The following is a 27,661-nucleotide window of genomic DNA, read 5'->3' as shown; positions in this document are numbered from 1 at the left end:
TATGGAGTGCTGTCAATAAGCTTTTGTGATGCAATTCAGACGTGCTTGGAGTCGTGCTTGATATCGCCACGAACGTCTGTGAATGTTCCGAGGTTAATGAATTGCTGTAGATTAGAGTTTCCGGGACCGGCTGTATGATGATGCGTTTCACGGCTAGAGCGGCGAAAGAGCATGTATGAATCAGGGGCACGAATTTTTATATGCCCGTTTCGTATCATTAATTATACTGCTAGAAATTCCAGTGCCACCAGTCTTCTGCCCATAACTTTGTTATTTGGAAAAAGGCATAGGCCGTCATGGTGTGATCCATTTTTCTGATGCAATAAACCTCTCTCCAAATAAAGAAAAGTTCCGTGAATATATTTGTAATCAAGTACTTAATTATGCTAATTACAACTTCAGCACAAAAAATATGTGTAATAATTTCAGTATATGATTTTATTCAATTACAAACTTTTCTGTCATACCTATCACACCACTCCTGCATATAAAGAACTAGGTTTGAAATCCATACTTGTTCTTTGTAAATCATGAAAAGGAGTAAATCATGAAAAGAAGTCAAATATCACAAGACAAACCTGAGATCACAATTTTTAGGTGTCTTAGAGACGTAAAGAAAAGTTGAAACTTTAAACGCAGCTTTCTGAATACTGTTTTTTTGACAATATGCTCAGCCCCTCCACATGGTTCAATGAAGAAATAATTTGTTTCTCGTAAAGTATTTGTGATATCGCTTCAAAACTTTTATGAAAGCACTGTGAGGTCATTCTTAGTGCTTGTGCCAATTTTCATTAATATCCAACGAGAAACAAAAAAGTTCATTGAAAACAGCCTGTTGAAAACTTCGACAGGCTTTTTCTCACAAGTGTGTTTTGGACATTGTGCATTGCTCGTGGAAAGAGTAGCACGGGAATGACTGGACCGATTTTGATTGTTTTTTTTTTCCTGAATCTCTGAACACTGCTTGTGGGTACAGCAATCTTTAATTTCTGTTTTATGGGCCTGTTATTTTTCTAGACGATGATTTGTCCGTGCCACTGTTTCTGACAATGTGTGTCGGCAGCCATGATGACTTCTAAAAAAAAAGGAGAACTTATTAAAAAATTCTTAGAGTGCCATACCCTGTAGCTTTCTTTTGAGTAAAGATCAACACTATTTGCAGCTTCCTGGCATGTTTTGTTGCCGCGCTAGGCTTTCCACGAGCAGACCATGTAATTTGACCATGTAGCATTATGTAACTTGAGAACTACTGAAGCTATCGTAATGAAACTGCATATTTCCCTATTCGAGACACTTATGAGTATGCATGCCAAATTTCATTGCTGTAGGTCAACAAATAAAAATGTTTTTTTTCAATGCCACCTCCCCCTTTAATGTAGTTAGCAAGGCTAGAAAACTTCACCCCTTTGCAGTGTCTATGTTTTTCTGCATGCAATGGCTTTTCTGCCAACTTAATTCACTGGGTAGAAAAACCACATATATAATTAGAATAACGTTACATTCTTGCAGCTCAATGGAACTATTGATATCTCCAAAAACTCAACCACAGACTAGCAGCCTGTAATGTGCTTTCAACAGCCTCAATCGAAAGGTACCCACCGCAAGCACATCCCTAACAGCCACTCTGATAGTGCCTCTTTGGCTTTTGGGGTCTGGCTGATATTCTGTTGATCCCTGGTTGTCCAGCATTTCCAGCAGGTGGTTGACAATACTAGCACCCATGGCAGGATCTTTGGCCAGTGCTGACCAACACTCACATACATGCCTGTGCACACAAAATTAATGAAAAATTAACAGTGCCCTGAAGAATATTGCATCGAATAGAAAAAAGGGAACGAAAAAAATACTCTGTTCTTGAATTCTAATTTCAAGAAGGGAATGCTCATGGCAATGCAACTGCTTTTTGTTTTAGTTAAGAGTGATTTCACCTACGAGTAGAATAAAAAAAAAGCTTTTGTTAGAACTCTTTCAGCCATTGCATACTATTCACTGCCATTTTATACATAAATACAATCACCTTTGATATCACAAACATCAATTTAATCAAATCTACTACGTAACAAATAGTTCCATTTCCTAATATTTGTTTTGTTCAAAAGTATGTTTTTCTCTACAGTTTATCAAAGGAACTTTGAGCCACAGTTTCCACTTGACTTTTACATGGCAAAAAGTGACAGCATGGGGCTCTTTGTTGCTTGTTGGCAATGTTTTCATGCGAAAAGGTCACCTGTGCAACATCGAATTTCTCTCGGCATGTGTTCACTCGCTTAATGGCCGCAAAGAGGCCAGCGGTGTGTATGCAATGTGCGAGGATATTGTTAATTTGACCTCTCAACTTATTGTTGAGCTGTTGCCATGCTATGCTGCATGAGATAACCCACATTTTCAGTTGTAGAGGCCAGCCGAATAATGATTATGACTTGGGTGCAATGCGCATATGGATAGACATTTGAAATAGCAGCAAAAAACACCAGTGAGAAAACAGAATGGAAATTCACAGCACAGACACTCGCATGGCAAACACACATGTACATACGATACTGCAAGATTATCAGCATTAATTCAGCGTAGTAGTCGATACACTGCATGCAAATCACTCTGGATGGCTAGTGCCATATACAGCAAGTGTACACTGCATTTCAATGAGGCGGTGCTTATGTTTTTCAGGCAGCAGATTGTTGCACAGATATTCATCACACAGTAATGCTGGAGAGCTAGAATTTTTTCTGTTCTTTTAAGCTTATTCTCAACTCTAATGACAAGCCAATTTATAACAACACTTCAAGTTTCAAGTTTTATTATTTTTAAAACAAGTTACAAAATCTAGGATATACAGACGAGGCCAATCGCACTACTCTGCTTTCTTCTGAAGCTGCTGCACTTCAGTGTGGTTTCTAATGAGATCTAATGTGATCTCATATGTATAAAAAACATGCTGAATTAGGACAGCAACTTGAGTTAGTTGGATATGGCTCACGGTAGAGAGTATAAAACAGTGCAAATAGAAAAACAAGAAGAGAAACTAACTATATGAGTGCTCTCTTGCAACTGAAATTACTAATGCAAGCGTATTTAATATATACAGACAAATAAAATCCCCTTTAAATAAAAGAAAAGAACATAAAAAAGAACACAAAACCGCAATGGAAAGCCAACGTATCACGCATGGGGCAGAATTTACAGCTGCCTCTAATGACTTACTTGTCATAAGGTAAAGGATATGTAAGGAGGGCATTCACTACGAGGCTTGAGTGGTGTTGAGCCAAAGTTCGAACCACTTCAAGCGCCTCAGACTGTGTCTGGGGAGAGTGGATGTGCGAGAGCTGCTGGTGCAGGCCTTCAACGAAGTGGGCCACCTGGAGGGTTAAGAACTTTGCTGAATTTGAGATAATAACTCAAAAAAATTATTGACTTGTCATCATAGGTCGACAAACTAACTCACTAATCGACTCACCCAGACTCAGATCGAGACGCAAGTCTGAGTGAGTACGGGCGTGTAATACTTTCCTCGAGTTTGAATACGAGCAAGTGTGACTGAAGAAAATTTTAGTGAGTATCCAAGTTAGTCTAGATCAGGAATATTTTGGTGTGTCTGAGTGAATTTCACTTATGTTTGCCGACCTATGGTCCTATATATACTCATCTTCAGCATTACTATGAACCTTACCTGGATTCATGTTTACAATCGCATCAACTCCAAGGTATTTGAAAGCAGATTCGGTCATACAGAACTTTAATATTTGTTGATCAGAGCCGCGAATCACGTAATTAGGACTTGTACTCCCCCCCCTATCAACCCTTTCGGAGAAGTTCTTGATAAATATATCTGATTTTGTCATCTCTTTATTGAAAAATGCCCTTGCTGATTTCATACCACATAAAAGTCGTATTCAAAGGTACTAATCAAAAGGCATTGAGAAGAGCATCAATTACATGAGATATCGGTGTCAAGGAGCACTGACACCGGGTTCAAAAAAGCCAATTCTAGACTTACGAGCCTATGAGTCAACTCATTCCACCTCGCTCCGACTCAGATCGAGCCGTGAGTGAGTGTGAGTGAGTCCAGGTGCATATTATGTTGATGAGTTTGAGTCCGAATAAGACTGCACGAAGAAAATTTTCACGAGTATGAGTCCGAGTGAGTCCAACTTGGGAAAAGTTTGGTGATTCTGAGTCCTAGTGAGTCCTAAGTGCAAAATGTATTTCACGAGCGAGTCTGAGTGAGCTCTACAATTTTTTTTTTACCTATGTTCCTCACACAACACTGATAAAGGTATCTGCATCAGCATGTGATGATTATCATTGAAATCTGAATCCTGCAGAGGTGCTTCTCAGATTTCTGTCAGACAGATATGAAGGAATGCCTGAGAGAATCAATGAAACACATGTCATGAGGGCCTTTAAAGATACTGACAACTACCCAAAATGAGCTACAAGATGTTGGTGAAAATGGTGTACACCACTCGCAGCACGTGCACTAGAAGACAAAGGATTATAGTGACAAACTGATCATGCTGGAGCCAAATAAAGAAAGAATTATAATTGTAAGTTGTCACAGAAAACAACTACAACTCTATTGTACCATTTAAGCTACACACCTTACAACTCTGCGATGGAGGCATTTGGAATACTGTACGCAGTTGGCTGTTCTTTAGTACCAGCGTACTTGTTACTTAAAAGTGCAGATATTAAATTATGTAGGCACTTGGGCTTTATTGTGTGCATATTATGTGGCAAGCAAGTCCACATTGAGAAGTGGCACTGCTTTTACAAAAACCAATAGAACAGCAGACCTACAATGAGCCGTGGCATCCCTCATTGCACATTTCATAATACCTTTGTACACATGCCAGTTAGAAGTGAGTACGCAAAGTTCTACAGTACTACTGTGAGACACGAAAATTTCCAAATAATCCTGCTGTAGAAAGGCACCATCACTACAAAAATAGCACTAATAATACAACCTATCACTTCTCATCAATGCCAGTATACCATCACAAGTGCAGAAGCTACGGTATGCCCATGTGCGCAAAGGCTCCTCAACCTACCAACACACATTTTCGTGATGAAAAGGTAATGAAAAATTGCAAGATGCTTGTTTGATTTAGAAATTGTTTGATTTTGAAATTATTTGATTTAGGAATAAGATGATCACAAAAATTGCAAAATTCTTACGGGGTGTGTTTAAAAAGAAATGAGACTGGCAACACTGCAAGCGATCTAGTGATGATGTGTTTAGTGGCCTGTGCTAGACCAGTTTGTTTATCCTTTCCACATCCTCAGTCAGAGTTACAAACCTGTACAGCTAACACAGTATTTTTGGCAGTGCCATATTGAAAATGTGTTTTTGTTGCATGTTACAGAAATGTAGCATTGGAATTTAGAGCAGCATTGCACTATTAAGTGTTGTGTTAAACTTGGTGAATCTGTGAGTATAACATTTGAAAAGTTGACACAAGCGTATGGGGAACATTGTTTATCAAGAGCACCAGTTTTCGCTGGCACAAGTCAGTTTTTTGAAGGCCTAGAAATTGTTCAAATTTTGCTCAGGGAGACATTGCAGACAAGTGGATGCTTCATCATGACAATGCACAGTGTCACACGGCTTTTTTCATTAGTGAATTTTTTAGATAAAAAGACAATAGTGTTGTTTCACAACCCCTTATTCTCCTAATTTGAGACCTTATGACATTTTTCTTTTCCTGAAATTGAAACGTGCTCTAAAAAGAAGTCATGTTGGAACTCTGGACAACATTCGAAAGGCTGTTATCGACCTGTTAAAAACCGTACAGTTATAGACTTTCAGCACTGCTACCAAGAGTGGGAACAACTCTGCCGATGTATGGCTACCCAAGAGAACTGCTTTGAAGAGGCTAACATTGTTGCTTGGAAAAACTGAAGACTTTGATTAGTACAAACTCAGTGCCATTACTTTTCTAACACACCTCATACTACTGCAGCAGCAAGGAGAGCAGACGCTTTCTGCGTGGAAGGAGCCAGCCAGTTCTAACACAGCCAGTGCGACACTCTTGCCAACCAGTTACAGTACATAAACCATCACTTTGTTGTAGAGCCTCCGTCCAAATGGAATGAACAATGCAGGACAGCAACAGTTATAGACTGTGAACAGCTCAACAGTTAGCTATAGGGACTGTGAACAGCTCTTAAAAACATTTGGCCAAATTTCGCATTGAGATGAACGTTTTAATTACCATGAACATGTTAAAGCGATAGAAAAAAGACAGCTCCACTAACATGCAATCTGGGGAGGGGCAAAGCATGCAGTAATGGACCGGTGTTTTCTACTGAAACATGCTGACTGCTGCTGATGGGCAATGAGAGACAGACGACAGATTTTGTTTCAACTCTATTAAAATGTACATAACCTGGGGCTCTGATTAGACACAGAGACCTGCAGTCCGCTTTTACTAGACACGAACACTGCAAGTCTTCCTTGTTCAACTATGCAGAAGAGAAATCTCTTAAGGGCACTACATTGCGCGTCAAGATCCAATGCCTATTATATATGGAATGGTAAGTGAATAGTTGTGCAGCACAAGCAGTCAAATAAAAAAAAACTCCTTAGCAGACACTGCCTGCGTCGACATTGTGTCTCACGGGTGAGGGCATATTCTCGTTCCTTGTGAGCGTTTCATTCAGCCTTCAATGCAGAAAGAGTGTTTCTAGTGTCAACGCGCGCCGTTTGCTCCATCTCACCATGTGGCGAGCGCTGAGGCAGTGGTGCCCTCTCTTGCGCCTAGGCAAGTTGACTGTCCCTACAACTGATGACTATGCACGCCACAACTGCAAATGACAATGTACACTGACACACTGAGACCCTAAGGTGCATTGCCTCTATAACTGTTTTGCGAGACCAAGCCTTGTATGTCCTTTTGTTATGGTATTTCATCACTTCCAAACCTGATGATGATGATATGTGGGGTTTAACGTCCCAAAACCACCATTTGATTATGAGAGACGCCGTAGTGGAGGGCTCCGGAAATTTAGACCACCTGGGGTTCTTTAACGTGCACCCAAATCTGAGCACACGGGCCTCCTTCATTTCCGCCTCCATCGGAAATGCAGCCGCCGCAGCCGGGATTCGAACCCGCGACCTGCGGGTCAGCAGCCGAGTACCTTAGCCACTAGACCACCGCGGCGGGGCCACTTCCAAACCTCATGATCAATCATATTCTCTGCAATCTGCAAGCCCCGTCTGTCATACAGGTGGATGGAAGAACTTTATTTAGATCCAATAGGTCACGCCTATTCAAAGCAGGCCCTAGACCAAAGCAGGCCCCTCAGCTCGAGTAAACCTTATGCGGTTCTCAAAAGGGAATGTCACTGTCAGGGTTTACATGTTTCTTCTTAACTCTGCGCTGAAAAGCCTTAATTGTGACAGATGGCACGACAACTGGGATTTCCATTTCCTGTACACACTGCCACACAACATATAAAATTGTACTTCGTGAAAGAACTAATCCCTCTAGATGCCACTTTGCTTTATTAAACTCAATGAAGCATGATGAAGTATTTTCGTACAATCTGTAACATTTATAATGTAAACACCAGCAGTGCATTCCAGTCAAAATGACCCAATATTCTAGCTTTTGTACTTAAACATTCATTTTAGTTATTTACAAGGGGACATAAGTAATTTTTCGAGACATCAGAATGACACTGAAATAAAGCAGATGGGGAATTATCAGGCAATACTTGTGCTTTGCATTTTTAAAGATGTCAAACATAAAATAAAGCCCATGATTACTCAATAATCAATTTTACCAATCACTGCATTAGTACCATAACGTTTGCAGCTCTCCACCAAAGCTGCATATAGGTTAAATGGTTAACAGCAATGTCAAACATATTAAATACTATGTGATGTTTATCGACAGGACAACAGAAAGAAAAAGTACATATAAAGCCAAGGAATATTCATTATTCATTAACATGCTGTCAACAGCCTCATAGAGAAATGAAACACGAAAGAGAGAAAAAGAAAAGTCACCCTGAGTAAACTATCAAGTGCAATCTTTCAAAAGTTAGCCAATCCAGTATTATCTAATGCAGCACTTGATAAATTTAATACTATCCTCATTCTTATTTTAACAATATGTTGAAAGCGGTAATACATACTTCAGCTCGCAGCTCAGCACCACGCAGCTGCAGCAGACCAGAAAGCACATGAGCTGCACCAGAAGAGCTGCTAGGCACTGGATCCTTGAGACCTTGAAGCAGTGTCTCTGCTAATGAAAGGAGCTGAATAGATGGTGCCTTCTTGGCCAGTGTCTGCACAAAGCACATGAAATTAAAATCAGTCACAGCTGAACATTCAAAGAAAGCAAGGGTACACAAGGAGGTTACCAAACCAGAAAAGCATCAGGTTGGCTGCTTTTTACTGGCGAATTGGGCAAGGCGAATAAAAAGAGGGGAATGAAGAAAAAATGAGCAGTGAATTAGCTGTTATATGCAGGATTTCACCACTGGTATAAGGCGTTTGCACGAGCCTACTGTTCTTCATTGCCTTGTGGGCCGAAAAGGGATGGAGATGGTGTTTTAGTTGGCAAAAAATTAATGAAAGGCAACAATCGTGAGAGGTTAGCATCCTAAAGAAAAGAAAACACAGACAAAAAATGGCACTAGACATAATTTAAATTAAACTTTTATAGAGTCAAGCCTACATACAAATACACTGCCATTGTAAAATATGTTCACCACATTGTAAGTTTGTTGTAAGGTCTTAATACTAATACTAATAAAAAAAAGGTGCAGATTGCACACACGGCTGGAACCAACAGCAGAGCTAGTGTTTGACCTAGCTTTTTTTAAGGCTTTGCTCATAATACGTACCAAGCTTTTGCAAGAAATGCTAAATTTTTGCTAGTAGTACTCAGTAGTATTGTTAAGCTTGGCTATCCTTCAACGGTTTTGGTCGGTTCCCCAAACTACACACATGTCACATGGTTTTGGCAGGAACATTTTTAAGCAATTAGCTATTATGCTATGTTGTGATTTTATTCATGTGACCAGTTATTACGTGATGTTAAATTATTTTACTCACATGAATAGCTGGTATGTGGTTTTTGTGGGAAATGTCACCTGACTATCTGCCACATGAAGGTGTGTGATTTTCAGTCGCATGGCTAGTTGTTATGTAGCTTATAGTGGGAACATGCCATGTGACTAGCTGTTACAATATTTTAGTCACGTGAGTAGTTAAGTGGTTTTGGCAAAAATATCTCACGTGACTATTATTTACATGCTTTTGGTGGGAAAATATCACGTAACTAGCTGTTACAAGATTTCAGTCTTGTAAGCAGTGAAGTGTTTTTGGTGGGAACATGTCATGTGACTACTGTTACATGATTTTAGTATCGTGAGGCGTGAGTAGTTGTTACACAGTTTATGGTGAAAACATGTCCCAAGACTGGATGTTATGTGGTATTGGTTGGAACAAATCATGTGACTATTGTGTAATGTTACATAATTTTGAGTATGGAGGATAGTTATGTAGTTTACGACAGGAACATGTTATGACTCGCTGTTACGCGACTTTAGTGATGTGCAGAGGTGCAACAGCCAAAGGAAAATTCGGAGCAAATTTTGGAGCACCAAAATGTTACCTTTAGAGCACAAAAATTCAAATTCGCAGCTGGTCACGGGGAAAAAACACTCATTTTTTAAATCACAAAAGACCACATTTGGACTAGTATGAAAAAGACGTATTTAATAAAGAAATGCACAAACCATGCTACATTCTCTAAATACTGCAGAGTGAGTATAAACCCTCAGCAAACAATCATACAGAGCCCCTTGGTATTTGCCATGCCAGTCAAATCCTTTGACAGACTCTGAAGATTGAAATGTGGATTTACCAAGCTGGCGACCTTGAGATTTGGGAGACTCATAAAACTGAGGAGTAGAGGTGGCAAAAAAAAAGGTGGCACACAGTTTTCTTTGAGGGCTGCAGCAATATCATTAGGTGTCTCAATAATTGCCAGTAACTTTTTCAGACGTCAGCGATCATACTAGTACTCACAATTATGAGGTACATACACCCATGAGTAATTGAACAAACTGTGCTATGTCTTTTGACTAGTGCTAACAGCCCCTCCCATACTTTAAAATGATTTTGCGCGGGCCACTTGTGTACTGCGGCGAAAGTGGATTTAGTGGCGTTCTGCACGCATTACAAGGCCAAGAAGTTTTCGAACTACTATACTCCTCCTCCCCCCCTTTATTTTGACGATGGAGTTAGGTTTAAAGCACAACTTCTGGACTCAATTGCAAGGTGCGTTTGACTAGATAAGGTAACACCAGAACGTGTTTATTGGCCCAGTGACGGCACCGCATACTTATCGTTTGTGCCGTTGCTATGGCAACCAACGTGGTCGCCCGCAAAGCCAGCGTTCACAGCACGTCGACAGTGGCATACACTTCCAGCTTTAGTTCGTAACACGCCGCAACAGCGTTTGCTGACTCTCGAGGTGTTGGTGGCTACGGCAATGCATTTTTGTCAAGTTGCATCGTCCCGCCAATAGATATCCGCGACAGTCAGTAGACTGAAGGGCGCGCGGCGCTGTATACTTTGTCTGAGCAATTATGTTTCGCGAGATCCTGGTTTAGCAGTGGTTTAGGGTTAGGGTCTGCACGTCTGGATCCCTGGATTGATTGGTGGCCTCTATTTCTTGCTGAAATTAGCGTAACTGAAAAAATTGAGACTGGTCAGGCATTTTGGTGCAGCATGGCGCAATTTCAGCATATTTCATGATTTTGGTGCAGCTCAGCACAAAAATGTGGAATTGTATCAATTTGGCACAATTGGCGCAGCTGTTGGACCCCCAAATGTGATAATCGTTATGTGGTCATGGTGGAAAAAATTGACATGACTAGCTATTACACGGTTCTTAGTCACGGCATGACGCTATGTCATTTTTAGCGACGTAGATAGCTATTATGTGGTGCCATGTAGTTTTTAGTCCTGCAACCAGTTGTTCCGTGACATCACGTGATTTTTAGTCACATAACATATACCCCTATCATACATGTTGCATTCCATGGCTGGACAAATCGGCGCATGTGTTGTGGAAGTGAAGCAGAAAATAAAACAAGCACATACCAATTCATTCCTGTTTACACTGCCCGGAACTTTGAAAAGTTTTAACATCCCTGCTATTACAAGCGAGTAGGTCACGAAAGAGGACGGTTACATATTTAAAAATATGGGTACTTTTCATGCTGGCAAAAATCGTTGATTTAGGTCTATTTCAGTAGCATATCGAGTCACTATTTTATAATTTCCCTCACAAACTTCTCCAAGATGTAAACATAATGGCAGGTGAATCACGCGTGTGCACATGTGTGTGTACGTGTGTCTACTTGAACAAGACTATGAAGCTTTTAAGCAGTTAGTACCAAGGACAGTGATGGCATAGTTTAGAACTAAATACTTTCCTGGCCGTGAAAGAGTAATTAACGAATACAAGAAAAATCATTTTACTCTTCAATGTCGCTTTAATATAGAGGCTGCACACTGTTGAGGAGTGCTGACAGCCAAAGAAAGAAATGTCACCAACAATTACAATACCCTTGAAGCAAAATGTGAGAAAATCTCAAAGCAAGTTGGGATATATTTATGCAAATAACTTCAGGGACATCTAGGTACCTTGATTTTCAATTTTGTTTTCTAAATATTTTTAATATTTAGATTGTTTCTGTTTAATTTTTTTATTCCCTACTACTGTCATTTCTTCTATTTTTATTTTATTATTTTCTGCTTCCGCAGTGTCACCTGCAGTTACCAACAACATTTTGTTTTTGTTTTATTTTTCTATTCTGTATTTATCTTTTCTTTTTATTATTATTTATCATTTTTATTTATTTATATAAAATTATTCTTATTCCCCTTTCTCTCACACTTGTTTCGGGGTTTTGAGATAATTCCAGTTACCCAGGCAAAAAAAAAAGTGTCACGTAGCTCAAGGCGCCCAAGCCAGGAGATAATTCACTGCACTTATTTCATTGGTTACAACAAAGCTGAGGGACAATGCTCATCCCAGGAATGAGTGAGCAAATAAGAGCTGTGCTCTAGAAAAAGGATGAGGAGTGATGCATTACACAGGTACGCATGCTTTGTGACCAACATGGTAGGTGGTAGCAGTGCTCCACAGAACACTGCGGGTAAGAAATTAAACTTAAGCTCTATACTATACTGGCTGCCTACTTGTATAGCAAGCACAGCAGAGATACTGGTCAGTGCTTCGTGTACTGGCTGGCTTTATTATATTTTTAATTATAACATACATCTTTTACTACATAAATTAAAAAGTAATCAGATTTTATTGTTCCATATATTTATTTTAATTACACATAACCACACACCTTCATAACCACATGTAAAAAAAGAAAACTACCGTATATACACGATTATAGGTCAACCCTTCTTGTCTTAATTTGAAATCAGAAGTTGGGGGGGGGGGGGGGGAGTCGACCTATAATTGAAAGCTAATTTCGGTTGTAAAGTCTTAAATAAATTCACGCGTATTCCCACACAGCTCTCAAGCATTGCCCCGAAGCCACCTTGGCTCACCAGAATTAATTTTTTTTGATTGTTTTTTTTCAAAGACATTAAAAATACTTTTTAATGAATGTGCTCACGCTCTTTTTTTTTGCTATGTGATTAAGAGAGGTCAACCTACATTTGCGACTGCTGACAATCGTGTAAATAAAGTATCTGAATCTCTGCCATAGTGTTTATTATTTCCCCTACAATACACAATATAATTCAGCACCGTGGCAGTGTTTACAACACTTCAGTTTTATACTGCAAGGGAATTATTCTCACTAAACTTTTTATTCATATTATGAGCCCTTGGCACAGATATGCAGTGAATGATGGACAAGGTTGCAAAAAGATATATATGCTATATGCACAATGATGAATGATGCAACCAACGTTGAACAGTGCCATGAATGTACAGTTTGTTTTTCTGGGGTCCTTGATGTGCTATATAATTTGTATGAATGGCATAAAGCCAGATATAATAGTACAGCAACCCAGATCAAGTATGAATCCTTGAAGCTTCATAAACTAAGCTTACCTTTGCCAATTCTTTTGAAATCATGTGAAAGGTTTCAGGGTCTGACTTCTGAATGTTTGACTGAAGATCATCAACACCATGAAAATCCGTATCCTCCTTAGATGAAAGGCCTACAAGTGTGATGAAAGAGGCAACAGAAAAGGAAAGCAAACATAGCAACAAGATCATAAATTTTATATTTGTTTTTATATTGTCATTTGCAAACAAACAAAAAGTTAGTTTTGAACACACCAAACTGTTTAGGCTTTTATCATAAAAGAAAGTTAGGCATGCAAATATGGACAAAAGAGAAACAGACAACATTAATGCCATGTTTATTTCTTCTTGTATTCATATCTGCATGCTATAATTTCTTTTATGATGAATCCCCAGTAGCTAGCATTAAACTTTACATCCTGTTATAATTTTATTATTTTCTGAACTACTGAACTAGGCATCATGAGTAGGCTTCTGCAAATATTAAGTTTCAAGTTTGAAGTGAATGGTGATTTGGTTAAATTTTTTAAAACTGAATTTGTATAGTATATCACATATCATAAAGAAAAAAAGGGCATATTTATCATGACCCTAACTTGCACAATACTTATGAAAAATTGAAACAAGGCTTGTGCAAATGCCATTCTTTTTGGTTCAAAGGACTTTTATACCACTTTGAATAGTAGCCCAGAAGTGTTGTACCTTGGGCAAGTTGGTCACCCATGAACTTAGCTTGTATTAGTGTAGTACATATAAGAAGGAAACACAACACAAATGCAAAAAAAAGGCAGGCACTAAACTTCTAATCTTTCCAAGTTGAAAGTTTAGCACCTACCTTTCTCTACGTCTGTGCCGTGTTTCCTTCTTATATGTACCGTGCTAATACAAGCTAAGTTCATTATTACAGTAGTTGTATTTGACTTTTGGTGGAATGCAAGTACCTGTAAATTCTGTTAAGTCTTAAAATTTACTATACTTATGGCAAGTAAGCCAGTATAACAAGCTTTTAAAATTATTACATGTGAGGGTATTCTGTTCATTTAACTTTGAAGTGACGCTTTACGGCATTACAGATTTTCTTTACACAAATGTTTTCACGGTTTTGCACCACTGCACTACCGTCAAACTACCTTTACCAAGGGTTACATGTGGATTAACGTACACTTATCGTTCATTTCGAACATCTTGCAATTTCCAAAAATTTAAATTCGAATCGAAGCAACTTAGAATATTGTAATATGTGTTAGAATATTTACACAAGCCTAATCCAGATAAAAGTGAATGCAGAGTGAATTCATCATTGTACAATAAAGAAAAGCTTTCAGAGTCTAAAAGTCACAGTGATGTGGAATATTCTTCATGCTTCAGCATTCCCCTTGAATTTTACAAATGCAAAGCAGTGTTCCCAAGATCTTTTTTCTTCATAAATTCTGCGCTCTGAAAATCTTTGTAGATGGGGTTGCAGATTTAAAAAGCTGCATTAATTCAGGAGCATAGCAAACACTATACACTCATGCACTACTCCAACAGGATCCAATAAGATATCATAGGCACAGGTGGGCTTATCAACATGTAATTATGACAATCGGTGTTAAAATTAAATCAGTGGAATATGCCTTCTAAGAATACATCTGAAATCAACATACTTTGGCTCTTGTTGTTTATCTCGAGAGACAGATGAATACAGGTCAGAGCGGTGTTGCGAATGGAAATGCTGGAGTCCGTGCAGCGGGGCACAAGAGTACCAAGGACAAAGCCAAAACAATTGAACATCCGAAACACCTAGGCAAAAATAATACTTCATTAATATCAATAAATGCATAATTTACTCATTATAAGTAAAGCAAGTGAAATGCGTCATTCTAAGTTGCTCTAGAATTCAAGCTCTTCAGTTTTAAATTTACACGAGATAAAACTGCACTCTCGTGGAACATTCAACATTATCTAAACCAGACATCTTAAGCACCATGCTTGAGAATATTACCATATGACACTATAATTTTTAAGTTGTGTAGAGATGCTTTCTAAGGTAATGAAGGTAATGAATCCCCCTCCTCACCACCCAAAATCTAGTTTGCGAAATTCTAAAGCATTTATCAACTTTCATCTCACTCAAAAAATACAGTTGCTAAGGAAACGCATGCTTTGTGTGTGGCATAAAGCCAGGCTTGAGTTCAAGCCCTAAACATAAACCAAGAGATTCATGGGAAAGATACATATTAAGGCTAGGTATATATAGACAATAAATTGGCTATCTCATTCTTTCGCATGGCTACTCCTCTGATGTCATGGCCACTGGAGGCCATGGCGAGAAAATAGCGCAAGCACCCAATATGCGTACCAACTGGCCCAAAAGTCTGTTCTTTTGAACTAATTTGGTAATCATGGGTGCACTCGAAACGAAGATGTTTTAAAGGGACGCTAAAGAGAGAAAAAAATATTTTTCTCGTATTAGTAAAGTAATCTTTCAAAATACCAAAATCCATGGGGATGCTTAGTAAGCAAAAAAGTGGGTAAAAATGAAATTCAGGTGACTGTACTCCCTTGAAATTCCTGCACCAAACTTCATGATGTCCTGGATTTTGATGGTATCTCATAGATTGTGCGTAGTTTTTAATCAATTAAAATTGAATACACTGTGCTCTGAGGGGGCCATAGACTTGAAATACTAAGTTTCAGAAAATTTTGTTCTGCCAATGTCGTCAAAATATTAAAAATGCACTTTGAAATCTGTGACGTCAGCTACGGTGATTTTGGTGTGAAATTTAAGAATACAAATTTAACCTTGATTTCCTTCTCTATCAATAAACCTATGACATTGAAATTGACATCTTCAAGAGCACAACTTATCAATCTAAAAAAATTCATTGTTTCACTTAGAATCCCTCAAAGTCATGTCATCAAAATTTTGCCTACTTTTTCCTCACATAAGAAACTACTTCATAAGATATCGGTACTTTCAGCTGACCATCGTACACAACTTACCCCAGATTCAATGTGACTGCTGTAAAGCATCATAAGCTCCCAGATCGAGTTCAAACAGCGCTCTCTCTCATATTCCTGCTTAGAATTGAGCCAAGGAACCAGCACCTGTGGAAATACAACTTGCAGCTCATTACACCTGTCCTAAAATTTTGCATTACAGTTTGCAGTTCACAACATCAGTCTTGAAACAGTGCATTAACCCGATGACCACAAACACGAAAGCTGACAACAACAAAATGCATTCACACTGATTAAAAGTGCAAGTGATTCAGTAGTTACAACACCAACACACTAATGGACGAAAACAGAGCATGAAACTAAAAGGGCGACAAAAGATTCAATGGACAAGTTTTAAACTACTATTGTGGTGCTTGTCTCTTTGTACCTTCTTTCTTGCAGTTTCATGCTATACCTTCAAGAGTGGGTTACCAAAATAACCAGCCCATAATTATTTCAAAAAAGAGACATCATCATCTAAGAGCCATAACAAGTTTGCTTCGCACAAGTATGCACTCTCTTTTAGAAAAAAAAAATTCAAGTGCTACCGAGAAAAAACAAAAGTAAAATATGTGTTGAAACATTAAAGAGGCCCTGAAACACTTTTCTGTGTAACCATGGAATTAATTCACTGGAAAAGCGTATTGCCTCACAAATTCAACGCCGCAAATATTTTAAGAATCCGTCCAGTACGAGCGGAGTTAAAGATTTGTCACACGCTGCAATCGCATTCTCTCTTCTCTCGTCCCAACAAAAGCGCTGGAAGCTAAGCAGGGCGGGATGAGGGGCAAACAAAAATGCCATGCGCACCTCATGACCTTGAGCACTTTTTTTCTTTTTTCTTTAATCGAATACGCAGCTTTTTCAGTGCAATTGCGCGCGCACACGTGGACAAGTGACGGCCTTTTGCAGTGATCTCTGTAACAGCAGAGCGCGCCATGTTCAAATCAGCCAATGGCTGATAGATGGGCAATCTACGTGTGATTTTTAGCATCTTTCGTTGTTTGTAAAGGGAAGAGAAAGCAATTTTTAGCTGACTTTGATAATTTATTGCGAATTCCAAGTCACGTGCTGCGCTATAATACTTGGCTCGCGTGTTCTCGGAAGCCTCTACTACCGATTGGCAGCGTTTTCCGACCATGCTCAAAAAGTGTTGCAGGGCCCCTTTAAACCTTTATGGAACATTAATCCTTGTCCATACATAGTAAGAGAAAACTAATTTAGTGAGCTATGATAAAGTTTTTTTTTATGAACTGAACAGATGGTAATTTCTTAAATTCACTTGATCCAAGGCATCCTTCAATGGAAAAACAACTCCTTTACGGCAAACAGGTCAACTGTCATGTTCTTTTTTTTTCTCAGTGTTCTCATAAACATAGAAAACACTACACAGCTCAACAGTGTCCCCTCTCAGCTAACATCTTTGATATACAATTCAAGTGGCAATCGTCCTCCACCCAAAAAATAACTTTGAAATAACACATAATGTACACATCACAAGTCATAAATATTCCCCTCTGTTTTCAAGTATTTTGTGCTTCCGACTTGTGCATTCTTTCAGGAAAACTTGCTAAAGTTAGTTTCACTCCACATTTTGCACACTATAATCACAAGCTATAAAAATATATTGGGTTAGCACTGACTAGTAGCTACTGCCATTGCTCTTTTCATGAAGCTTTAGAAAAAAAAGTTTTGTAAATCAGTGTACATTTTTACATATATAAACCGAAACTAAACACAGAACTGAAAATGAGCGTTACAACTGGCTGCTTTCTCCTCATGCAAGAAAGTGTTCCATTTATGAATGGCTACCTGTGTAAGTTCATTCTGCTGTTGAATAAGTACGAGTTATTCAACTCACCAAGATGCTCATACCGATTCACAGCGCTTCAATTACCATAGCCGTTTTTCACTATGTGACCTTAAGAGCAACATCTGCTTTAGAAATTAAAACAAGAATTTTGAATGCCACGGTTTGTTACAAGAGGTTCTAAATAAACAGAGAGAGAGAACCACAGCATTAGGGTACCTGGAGTTGAATACACATTTTAAAGCACTGAACATGTGAATATCAGTATCAAGACAAGTCAAACCCTGCATACTGTCAATTTTTATGAAAGGGATCACTGGAGCATGTAGCTTGCGCGCTCCAGCAGCTACTGGCAGCACCTTCAAGTGAGAGCGAGAGCAACCACAGTCTCTTTCCATGTCATCTCGGGGCAAGCAAAACAATCAGACATTGGTGATAAAGAATCAATGGGAGACTAACTCCCTCCCCAACAGTCTCGCCGCAGGTTCTTTATCACTGATGACCGACTGTTTAGCTCGCTGCAAGATAACTCGAAAAGAGACAGTAGTTTACTGTGGTTACTCTAGTTACTCTTGAGCGCGCTGCCACCAGCCGCCGGACCGCGCAGGCTACATGCTACAGTGTTCCCTTTCATAAAAATTGACAGTGTACCTCACATATATGTCTCACGCTGCTGATAAAATCAGTACATTACTCACCCTGATGATTAGCTGAAGATTATCAGGAGTGCGGTCTTTGGACAATAATTCTGCAAGGAATTGGTCCAGTGCACTAAGACTGCCTGCCACCAACTCTGAATGATTTTGTGCTTGATCACCACTTGCTGCATCATCAAATGCAATGGGAGGGTTTCGCAATGGCAATGGGTACACTCGTGAAACAGCCATTGTCACAAGAGCTGATATTTCACTTGGTGGCAAAGGTGGGTCCAATTTGCTGGTGAAAATGCAAGTCAAGAAATATGCCATGCAAAACCTTATGAATATATGAGAAAGCCAGTTGAACCAAAGGAAAAATATTTGGCTCTCTGAAAGTGTATAGTGTACAGCCATGAGACAACCATAGCCATTTTTAACATTTAAAGCATGCTGTCTTGCTCAGTCATTGAAACATTGCTCAGTTTGTCCTATGTTTATTTTTCCACATGTAAGCGGTATCTCATACACAGCATTACATTGGCATGCAGGAGTAGCCAATCATGCAACATTTGTCATGATAATAGGTTTACTGAATGCCAATCTAATGTTGTGTACGAGATACCGCTGACAGGTGGAAAAATAAACATAGGACAAACTGGGCAATGCTTCAATGACTGAGCAATTGATTGATATGTGGAGTTTAACGTCCCAAAACCACCAAATTATTATAAGAGACGCCGTAGTGAAGGGCTCCGGAAATTTCGACCACATGGGGTTCTTTAACGTGCACCCAAATCTGAGCACACGGCCGTACAACATTTCTGCCCCCATCGGAAATGTAGCCGCCGCCGCTGGGATTCGATCCCGTGACCTGCGGGTTAGCAGCCGAGTACCTTAGCCACTATACCACCATGGCAGTGCAATGAATGAGCAAGACAGCATGCTTTAAATGATAAAAATGGTATGGTAGTCCTATGGCTGTACACTACAAAGAATTTAAGTGCAGTCTTACGTTCCATAAAACACGGTTTTAGAAAAAAACAAAAACAAAGAATGAAAGAAAGATTATAGAAGCATTTTTTATCTGGAAGCCCAAGGATCAAAGCATCAGTACACCATCACTTCTCTTGTTCAAGAGAGAGTATTCATTCCTCAGTTAAGAATATCTTTTTCATGGTCACACATGTGTTGTTGCGCACGAGCACAGTTTTTTTCACTCTGCGTAAAAGCGGTCGTAGCCCCTTCAATAAGTTCAGTTCACAGTCAGCGCTCCTTCCTGTCCATTTTGTCTCTTCCTACAGTTGTTGCACTGCTACTACAATACAACATTCTAACTTCTTTTTACAAAATCTGCCATACATGTGCATGTGGTGACCACGCATGCACGTGTTATTTTTTATGTGAAGTACTCGTGATTTCGAAGAGTATTTGGTCTACTGCTTTGCTGACTTTGAATTGTGACTTAAACTGTAACTTCCGTTTTTCGAAAGAAGTCACATAAGACACAATGAGTAATATATCATAGAATCAGTTGATTAGGGCACAATGGCAAATAGTTTATGGCTATACATGAATTAGGAGCAAGGGCAAAAAATAAAAAATAATAATTTCCGCAGCTGCAAAGACGTTGAAAGCAGTACACATCTAGCCACGCTGCCCAGGCTATTCAATGTTGCATTCAAAGGAGTTCTTTTCAGATCGAAGTGAATATTATTTGAACGACTTTCCAATGCCCTTGCAATATGAATTAATGAGTTTCTGCTGTATCTAAAGCACTACCGTTGAGGCTGTACACACTGGTGCAGCAAATAGAGTTGGGAAATTGCACTCATAGCTAGGTGTGTTCTGTGACATGTATCCTACCATTCCATGTGACAGCCTGTGAATGACATAAGGGATGAAGTACACTCATTCAATGTGACACTAAGTTTGCTCTTCTGATAGCAGTGGTAATTTCCATGAATTGAATATAAGCCAGAGGATACACAAGGCTAGCCAGAGCCATGAGAACTAGGGACCTTGTTGTAGATGTGACAAGAACTGGATTCTCAGCCTTTAGCATCTGTTGCATCTCATTTACCAGCTCGCCTCTTGAGTAGAAGACATACTGCTCCTGAAGTTTGTCAGGGTGAACTGCATCTGCAATCATCTTCACGGTGCGGAGCATTGCATGCCGCACAGAGGGGTCCTGCAATGAGCAACCAATATTTTGCATCGCAAGGCGCTAAACTGCACAAGTCCGCACGAAGTCCCAAAGATTTGAAACAGGTACAGTACAGTTAAGTTTTGTGCAAATATGCCATGAATAAATGCATAAGCATGGAATGCATAGTTTGTTCACGATAAATAATACATAAAAATAGGATAGCCCATTTTGACTAACTTACGCTGTTAACCGAAACGAAAAAAGTCACATTTCTACAGCATACATGGCCACTATTGACAGTTACTGACCACACAATTGGTCAGCTAATACGCATAGGTATAAAAGCATGCATTCTTAGGTGACCATTCGGTTATCAGCACCTGGCTATCATCAACCAATTACTACATAAGAAGTCACAGTGTTTCTGGCTTGTGTTCAACATAATGTGCCTGTATACATAAAATGATGCTGTTTCAGGCACCACAATAATATTTTGAAGATACAGCAAGACCTCATTAATTCGAACTCGGTTATTTTGAAATCCCACTTAATTCGAAGTATTTTCTCAGTACCGTATTTTGGAATGCAATTTTCAGCGGATAATACGAAGTGGCGATTAGCACCCGTCCGGTTAATTAGAAAACTTTAGGTACAGATGCGCTAATTCCTGATCCCGATTTTGCCAAAAAACCACGAGAACGACAGCTTTTCAAAGCCACTAGGCAATGTACTATAGCGATACTAATGAGTGGCAGCTGAAGCACGCTGACATTGATACTTCCAGCTCAGAAAATAAAATCGTAAAAAAAAAGCCGGTTGCATTATCAACTGAAGTGTGCACCTGCGAAAAACAAGACATGCTTCACTGCAACACAGCAGTGACACGCAGATAGCATGTCGCATGTTTCTCGCAACGTCGGCACAGTGTGATTTACCCATTCTTCCTGGGAACATAAAGAAGATAATAAAGAACACTCTGGCGGAATTTACGATGTATTCGAACTAGTTGCTCCAGCATTTTTCGCACTTGCACTGCTTGCGGAGTTCTTGCCTGCAAGACCTGCTTCGAAAACTCGATTAGAACGATTCAATGATGTTCCCAAGCCGAAACACACCACGAATTTTGTCACACTGTTCATTATTAAATTGTTTATTTTACTAGAATAGGCAAATGGTCGCATAATGATGTAATGACGCAGCGAGAAGCAAGCAATACGCTGCCCGCGTGTCTCTACTGTGTTGCAGTGAAGGTGCCTTGTTTTTTTGCAAGCGTGCATTTCAACTGATCATGACAATTTTTTTCTTTTTTTTTTTTCGATGACAGCAGCAAGACTTGGCATTGCCCCTTATTTGCGGCGAAATCCTGACCTGACATTGCTAGAAAACATAACCCTAGGAGCCGGAAACTAGCCGGCACAGCAAACGACCAGTCCTGATTACTTTGAATGATTTCAAGTTTCTTGCATCCCACTTTTTGTATGGTCTGTTAATTCAGAAACCCACTTAATTCGAAGATTTCTCACGGTACTAATGACTTCGAAATAATGAGGTTTTACTTTATATGCTAAGGTTACAGGTTCAGTTCCTGTCGGCAGCAAGTTATCTTTTCGCTCACTTTACTGTCTTCACGTTTATATCACACTCACTAGGCTTGTGCGAATAGTAAATTGTATGTCCGGAGTGAATTCGAAGCGAATAGTGATTTTGGTCGAATAATTCTGATTGGAATTCGAATAGTAATATTGCATATTATAAAAAAAATGGGCATACTTATTATGACCTAACAAACCTGCACAGTATTTTTAAAAAATTGAGACAAGGCCTGTGCAAATTCCGTTTTTTGGTTCAAAGAAAGATTAAACAACTTTGAATAGTAGCAGGATTTGATTTCCTGTAGAATGCAAACAATAACCAGCAAATTACATTCATTTTCAAATTTACTACACTTAGGGCATATAAAGCGGTATACCAAGCTCTTCAACTTTAAAAATGACGAATCAATGTGAGAGTGTGGTGTTCATTTAACTTTCAAGAAAGGCTTCGGTGCAGTGCAGATTTCCCCTGCAAAGATGCTTGCGCATCTTTGCAAACCTTTACTGCAGTGAAACCACCTTTACAAAATGTTACATGTAGATTAGTAACTATCTATTTGTTCATTACGAATACTTGGAGTCTAAGCGAATTCAAATACTGTAATATTTGATCAAATATTCGAAGCATTCGAATATCCACGCAAGCCTAGTACTCACTACAAATTACATCCCCCATACGTTCCTCTACACTACTATCTGTTAGTTCTCATTACTAATAATACTAGTAGCATATTAATTTGATGTACTAGCTTTTCCGTGTTTTACAGCAAAACAAATCTTGGCTGGTACAATTATTTCTCGTGAACCCTCCATTATTTATATTACAAAGATTCTCCTGTATTCTAGTCCATTACAGATAATTTATTGGCTATTAATCATTCCTGAGCATACCATACAACACAGGCCATGATAGTGTTATTCAGATGGTGACAATTGTTACCCAACAATGCTGCCCTGCCTGCAGTAGCTGAAGTTTTTGAGAGTAAATAAGAGGGCACAACCGAAGATGCTGAATGATTGAAATAGGTGGGCCACATTATGCCAGTGCAAGTTATATAACAACGGTTTCTTCATAACATGTGAATACTGGGAGATGAGACTTAAGATGAGATCTATAACGCAGAAAATTTGGCATGAAGTACCAGTAAAAGTTTTTATAGCAAATGGCAAGTGACAGAGCATATGAAAGGTAGAAAGTTTACTGATGCTTTTATCACACTAAGTGCCAAGAATAAACAAAAACTAATCAGCCTGAACAACTGCTTCAGCTTCAAATCTCTAAGCTACCAAGCTGCACTAATAAAATTAACAAAAGTAATCAGTTCCAGAACACTTTTCGATCATACCTTTGATGCCTGGTAGAATTTCGCAGCACTTCTCAGAATGGGTGTTTCAATCCTGGTAGTCAAGATTGATGCTGGAGCTCGCATAGAAACATGGCCGTAGCTCAGGACAACTGTTGCCAAAAGCTTCTCATGATAACTGTCACCAGTAATATCCTGTATAGGAAGTAAAAGGCAATAGGTGAGGCACTGTTGATAGAAAATTGAATCAATAAAATAGTGGTACCTGTAAGCACATACTAGAAACATTAGATATGGAACTTCATAAAGCAGGTAGGACCAGGATGGAAGGACAGAGATGGAAGTTTTCTTAATGAAATAATGTGGTAGCCTAGGGCTTACTATCAGGATTCCTACACTAAATTTCTCATTCAAAAACACAAGTACATGTTCATTTTATGTATCACAAATATTATTATAACTAGAGCTGTGCAAATAGCAAAATTTTGGGCACAAAGCAAATTCAAATATTGAAGTGAGACTGTGAATTGAATAGAACATTTTTCAAACACTTCCAGAATATTTTTTCAATACTTCGAAAGTGAAATAGCAGGGGAAAAAAGGTTATAGAGGATTCCTAAGCATATTCTTATGAAATAGCAACATGAATGTGTTTCTTTTGGCTTGGTTGATGAAGCACTTCAAATTTATCTTATCAAGAATGAGGCAATGCAGAGGTCAAATTGTATTTATGTACATTGTCAATTATTATAAAAGGGGACACGAGAGCATGTGGCGTGCACACACCGGCAGCTACTTGCAAGCCATCCCAGCGGGAGCTAGAGCAACCACAGGCTCTTTTGAAGTCATCTAGCAGCAAGCAAAACAACCAGTCATTAGTGACATGAAACTGGCAGCAAGACTGCAACCGCCTCCTTCTTCAAGGCAATTATGCACAAAAGGCCAGCACTCGTATGCTCCCTTTCATAAAAATTGACAGTGCACACGATGTGGTGCAGCTAAACTGTTGCAGACAACACCTTACACATTAAAGGCAAAAATGCTATTTCCTTAGCCTTTCCTCTTCCTTCAACTTTTTGGAAGCCGAACTGATGTGTCAGACAAAAGTGAGCTTCCTTCGAGTCCAGAGTTCCAAATCTGCCTTGTAGATATCATTATATAAAAACACAAAAGTTCGGATGCTACAAATCTTTGGCATCCAACTTTTCATACTTCCTGCCACAATTTCAGGTGTAAAACAGTGTTAATTGAGTCCCGCTTCTGCCCCATCTATAAGCATGCTGGAAGCAGCATTTTCTTGAGTCAATACATTTGCAACCATAGCAGAACCTGAAAGGCAGCTTTTTTGCAAAACGAAAATGTGATGGGGGTGAAGTATAAATATCTGAAACAGTCATAGTCATTTGGATGTTGGCTGTATTAAATGCGAAGCATTTCTTAGTGAACCTCGGCGACTTTGAGCGTATCTATCTATCTAGCTGCCTATTACTTTTAGCGCTCCTGGCCGTTTCGATAATGATATCAATACCGAACTTGGTATGGCATAACTTGACTGTATGAAGAACATATTTAACTAGTTATAACATGAAAATCATGACATGTATGTCATGAATGTCATGATTTACATTTCATGGTCCTGATCCTCTTGTGGTGGTTTCGTTCACATGGCATGTTGCAAAAGTGGTATGGTATGGCATGATTGCATGGCGAACACAAGCGATAGACCCTAACATGAAAATCATGAGATGCGTGCATGTAACAACGCCACTACATGCCACGCTCATGATGCGCTTGCAGCCGTTTCGCTAGCGTTTCATATACCAAGTTTGGTAATACAGTACATGAATGGATGATGAAGGTACGTGACTGGTGCAAACATGATAATCATAAGATGCGTGTCATGTAACAACATGACTACATGCGACGCTCATGATGTGCTCCCGGCAATTTCACTAGCTTCACTTATACCAAATTTGGTTTTACGGGACGTGAATGAATGACGAAGGTATGATACTGGTGCAAACATGATAAAGACGAGATTCGTGTCATGTGAGAACATGACTACAACCCACAGTAAAAGCGCCAATACATTTCGACGTGACACTGTGCGCTTGCTCGCCGGCATTCATGTCGTCGCGTTACACTGGCGTTTCCACGCCATGCGCCGGTCCTGCCATATACTCGAAGGCGTGCGCCGCGCTGCGTTGCTTTGACGCATGCGCGATTCAGCGCGTCCGGCGTTTAGCGCGTCCGGCGTTTAGCGCGTCCGGCGTCCCTCCGTCAAGAACAGAGGGAGACGCAGTGTTGTCCGAGTATCGCATCGATGCGATATGCAGCATGTCACATTTCACGCTGGTTGCCGTCAGGCCGCGCCGATGGACGCTGGTCGCGCCTGGCGTCAGACTATAGAGTGCTCGCGTTTTGCTAAAGTAGAATAGCTGTGCCCAGTGTGGGCGCGCGTCAATGCTCCATTGGAGTATATTAGGCTCTTCATGATGCGCTCGCGGCTGTTTTTCTAGCTCCACATATACCAAATTTGGTGTTACGTGATGTCAATAGATGACAAGATATATGACTGGTGCAAACATGATAATCCTTACACGCGTGTCATGTAAGAACATGACAACATACCACGCTTATAGCCTGCTCACGGTCGTATCGCTAGCTCCACGTCTACCAAATTTGGTATCACATGAAGTGAATAGATGACGAAGGTAAACGACACATCCAAACATGATAATCATGACACACAAGTCATGTACGGCATCATTTACTTCCACCTCGTAACATTGTGCTGATTTTAAGTGACATATCAACATTTCTCATTCATGCATCTCATATCATCGATTCTCGCTGTACGCGAGATCTGCCAATTTTTGTCTTTGGGAAGTTCGAAAAGTAAAATTCCAGTGTGAGTTAAATCAAATAGAGAATACTATTAAAAATGTTCAAAATTTCACATATTCACACACTTGTTGTTATAGGCCCTTCAGGCTTTGTGTGCACAACTGTTAATTCATGTCGAAATAGTGAATCTATAATAAAAGCACTGAAGCTAGTGAAACCTAAATATAACGAAATTGACGATTTCTTAGAAAAATTCGTTATAAAAGAGGGTTTCGTTATACGCAGGTTCGGTGCAAAAATACAAAAAAATAAAAGTACAAATTAAACAACTGGGGAACTGAAGGCATAGCTAACCCAAACACTTAATTTGCGGTAAAAACTGCATTATTAATGCAATAGAAATTATATGCACACTCTAGGCGGGTTTTCGCCATCGTCACCATGTTCCGTAACAAGTCCAAATTTATAACAAGCCCCTGCGCATCGTAACCTTTAGGAGCAGATAAAAATTTCCGATGGAGGCGGAAATCTTGTCGGCCCATGTGCTCAGATTTGGGTGCACGTTAAAGAACCCCAGGTGGTGGAAATTTTCGGGGCCCTCCACTACGGCGTCTCTCATAATCATATGGTGGTTTTGGGACGTTAAACCCCACATATCAATCAATCAATCAATCAGGAGCAGATAAAAGTTCGAGAGCGCTGCTGAAGCAACAATCAAACGAGCCGGCCCATCTCAATCGACTGCAGGGCGCATACGAGAACATCGCCCGCATGTTAAAACTGCCGTTGAATGCTAAAGCTGAAAAGAAATCATCCACCTTGAACGAGCAAGAAAAAACATGAGGGGTGGGGGGAGGAGGGTCGCTCGAGTAGCAACGATGAACTTTAATTTTACGGGTACAGTCGCAATCACTGTCACACGTGCTATCTGGGTAAGTATCAGTGCGCTTTCAAAGCGAAGAGATTGTGAAAAGAGCACTTCTCCCTGGAAAGGCCAAATTTGCTTACACCAGTGTTTTGTAGGAGTTCCGCAACATCGAATCCAGAAGAGTTGGCTGCCAACCTTACTTCGTGTACCACTACCATTTGTTGCTATCACATTGATTGCATTGCTTTCAATGCGCTGTAGCTGGTGGAGCTAATCGGCTAATCGCGAAAGCTACGGTCCTGTGAATTTATGGCGCAGCGTAAGAAGTGTGACGGGTCGACCGCCGAAGTACAGTCGTCACCGTGGTCTCAGAGAGATTCCAGCAGCGCCTAATC

The 27,661-nt window shown here is 39.7% G+C and overlaps 1 protein-coding gene across 2 annotated transcripts in view; it reads right to left on the bottom strand.

Annotated features, from left to right (window-relative positions):
- c11.1 (maestro heat like repeat family protein c11.1) overlaps positions 1–27,661 on the bottom strand; it is a 235,084-nt gene that overhangs the window by 88,171 nt on the left and 119,252 nt on the right. For both annotated transcript variants that reach the window (XM_037428500.2, XM_075878112.1), the window contains exons 20-28: positions 23,594–23,746; positions 20,495–20,697; positions 18,570–18,807; positions 16,065–16,169; positions 14,726–14,861; positions 13,104–13,213; positions 8,140–8,292; positions 3,202–3,356; positions 1,600–1,765 (exon numbers count right to left, since the gene is read on the bottom strand). In XM_037428500.2, the coding sequence (XP_037284397.2) occupies positions 1,600–1,765; positions 3,202–3,356; positions 8,140–8,292; positions 13,104–13,213; positions 14,726–14,861; positions 16,065–16,169; positions 18,570–18,807; positions 20,495–20,697; positions 23,594–23,746 (1,419 nt within the window). The remainder of the gene's footprint in view (positions 1–1,599; positions 1,766–3,201; positions 3,357–8,139; positions 8,293–13,103; positions 13,214–14,725; positions 14,862–16,064; positions 16,170–18,569; positions 18,808–20,494; positions 20,698–23,593; positions 23,747–27,661) is intronic.

This window comes from Rhipicephalus microplus, chromosome X (genome assembly GCF_043290135.1).
Source record: "Rhipicephalus microplus isolate Deutch F79 chromosome X, USDA_Rmic, whole genome shotgun sequence".
Taxonomy (NCBI): Eukaryota; Metazoa; Arthropoda; class Arachnida; order Ixodida; family Ixodidae; genus Rhipicephalus; species Rhipicephalus microplus.
Note: the sequence above shows the minus strand (reverse complement) of the source record. Positions and strands in the feature narration are given on the sequence as shown.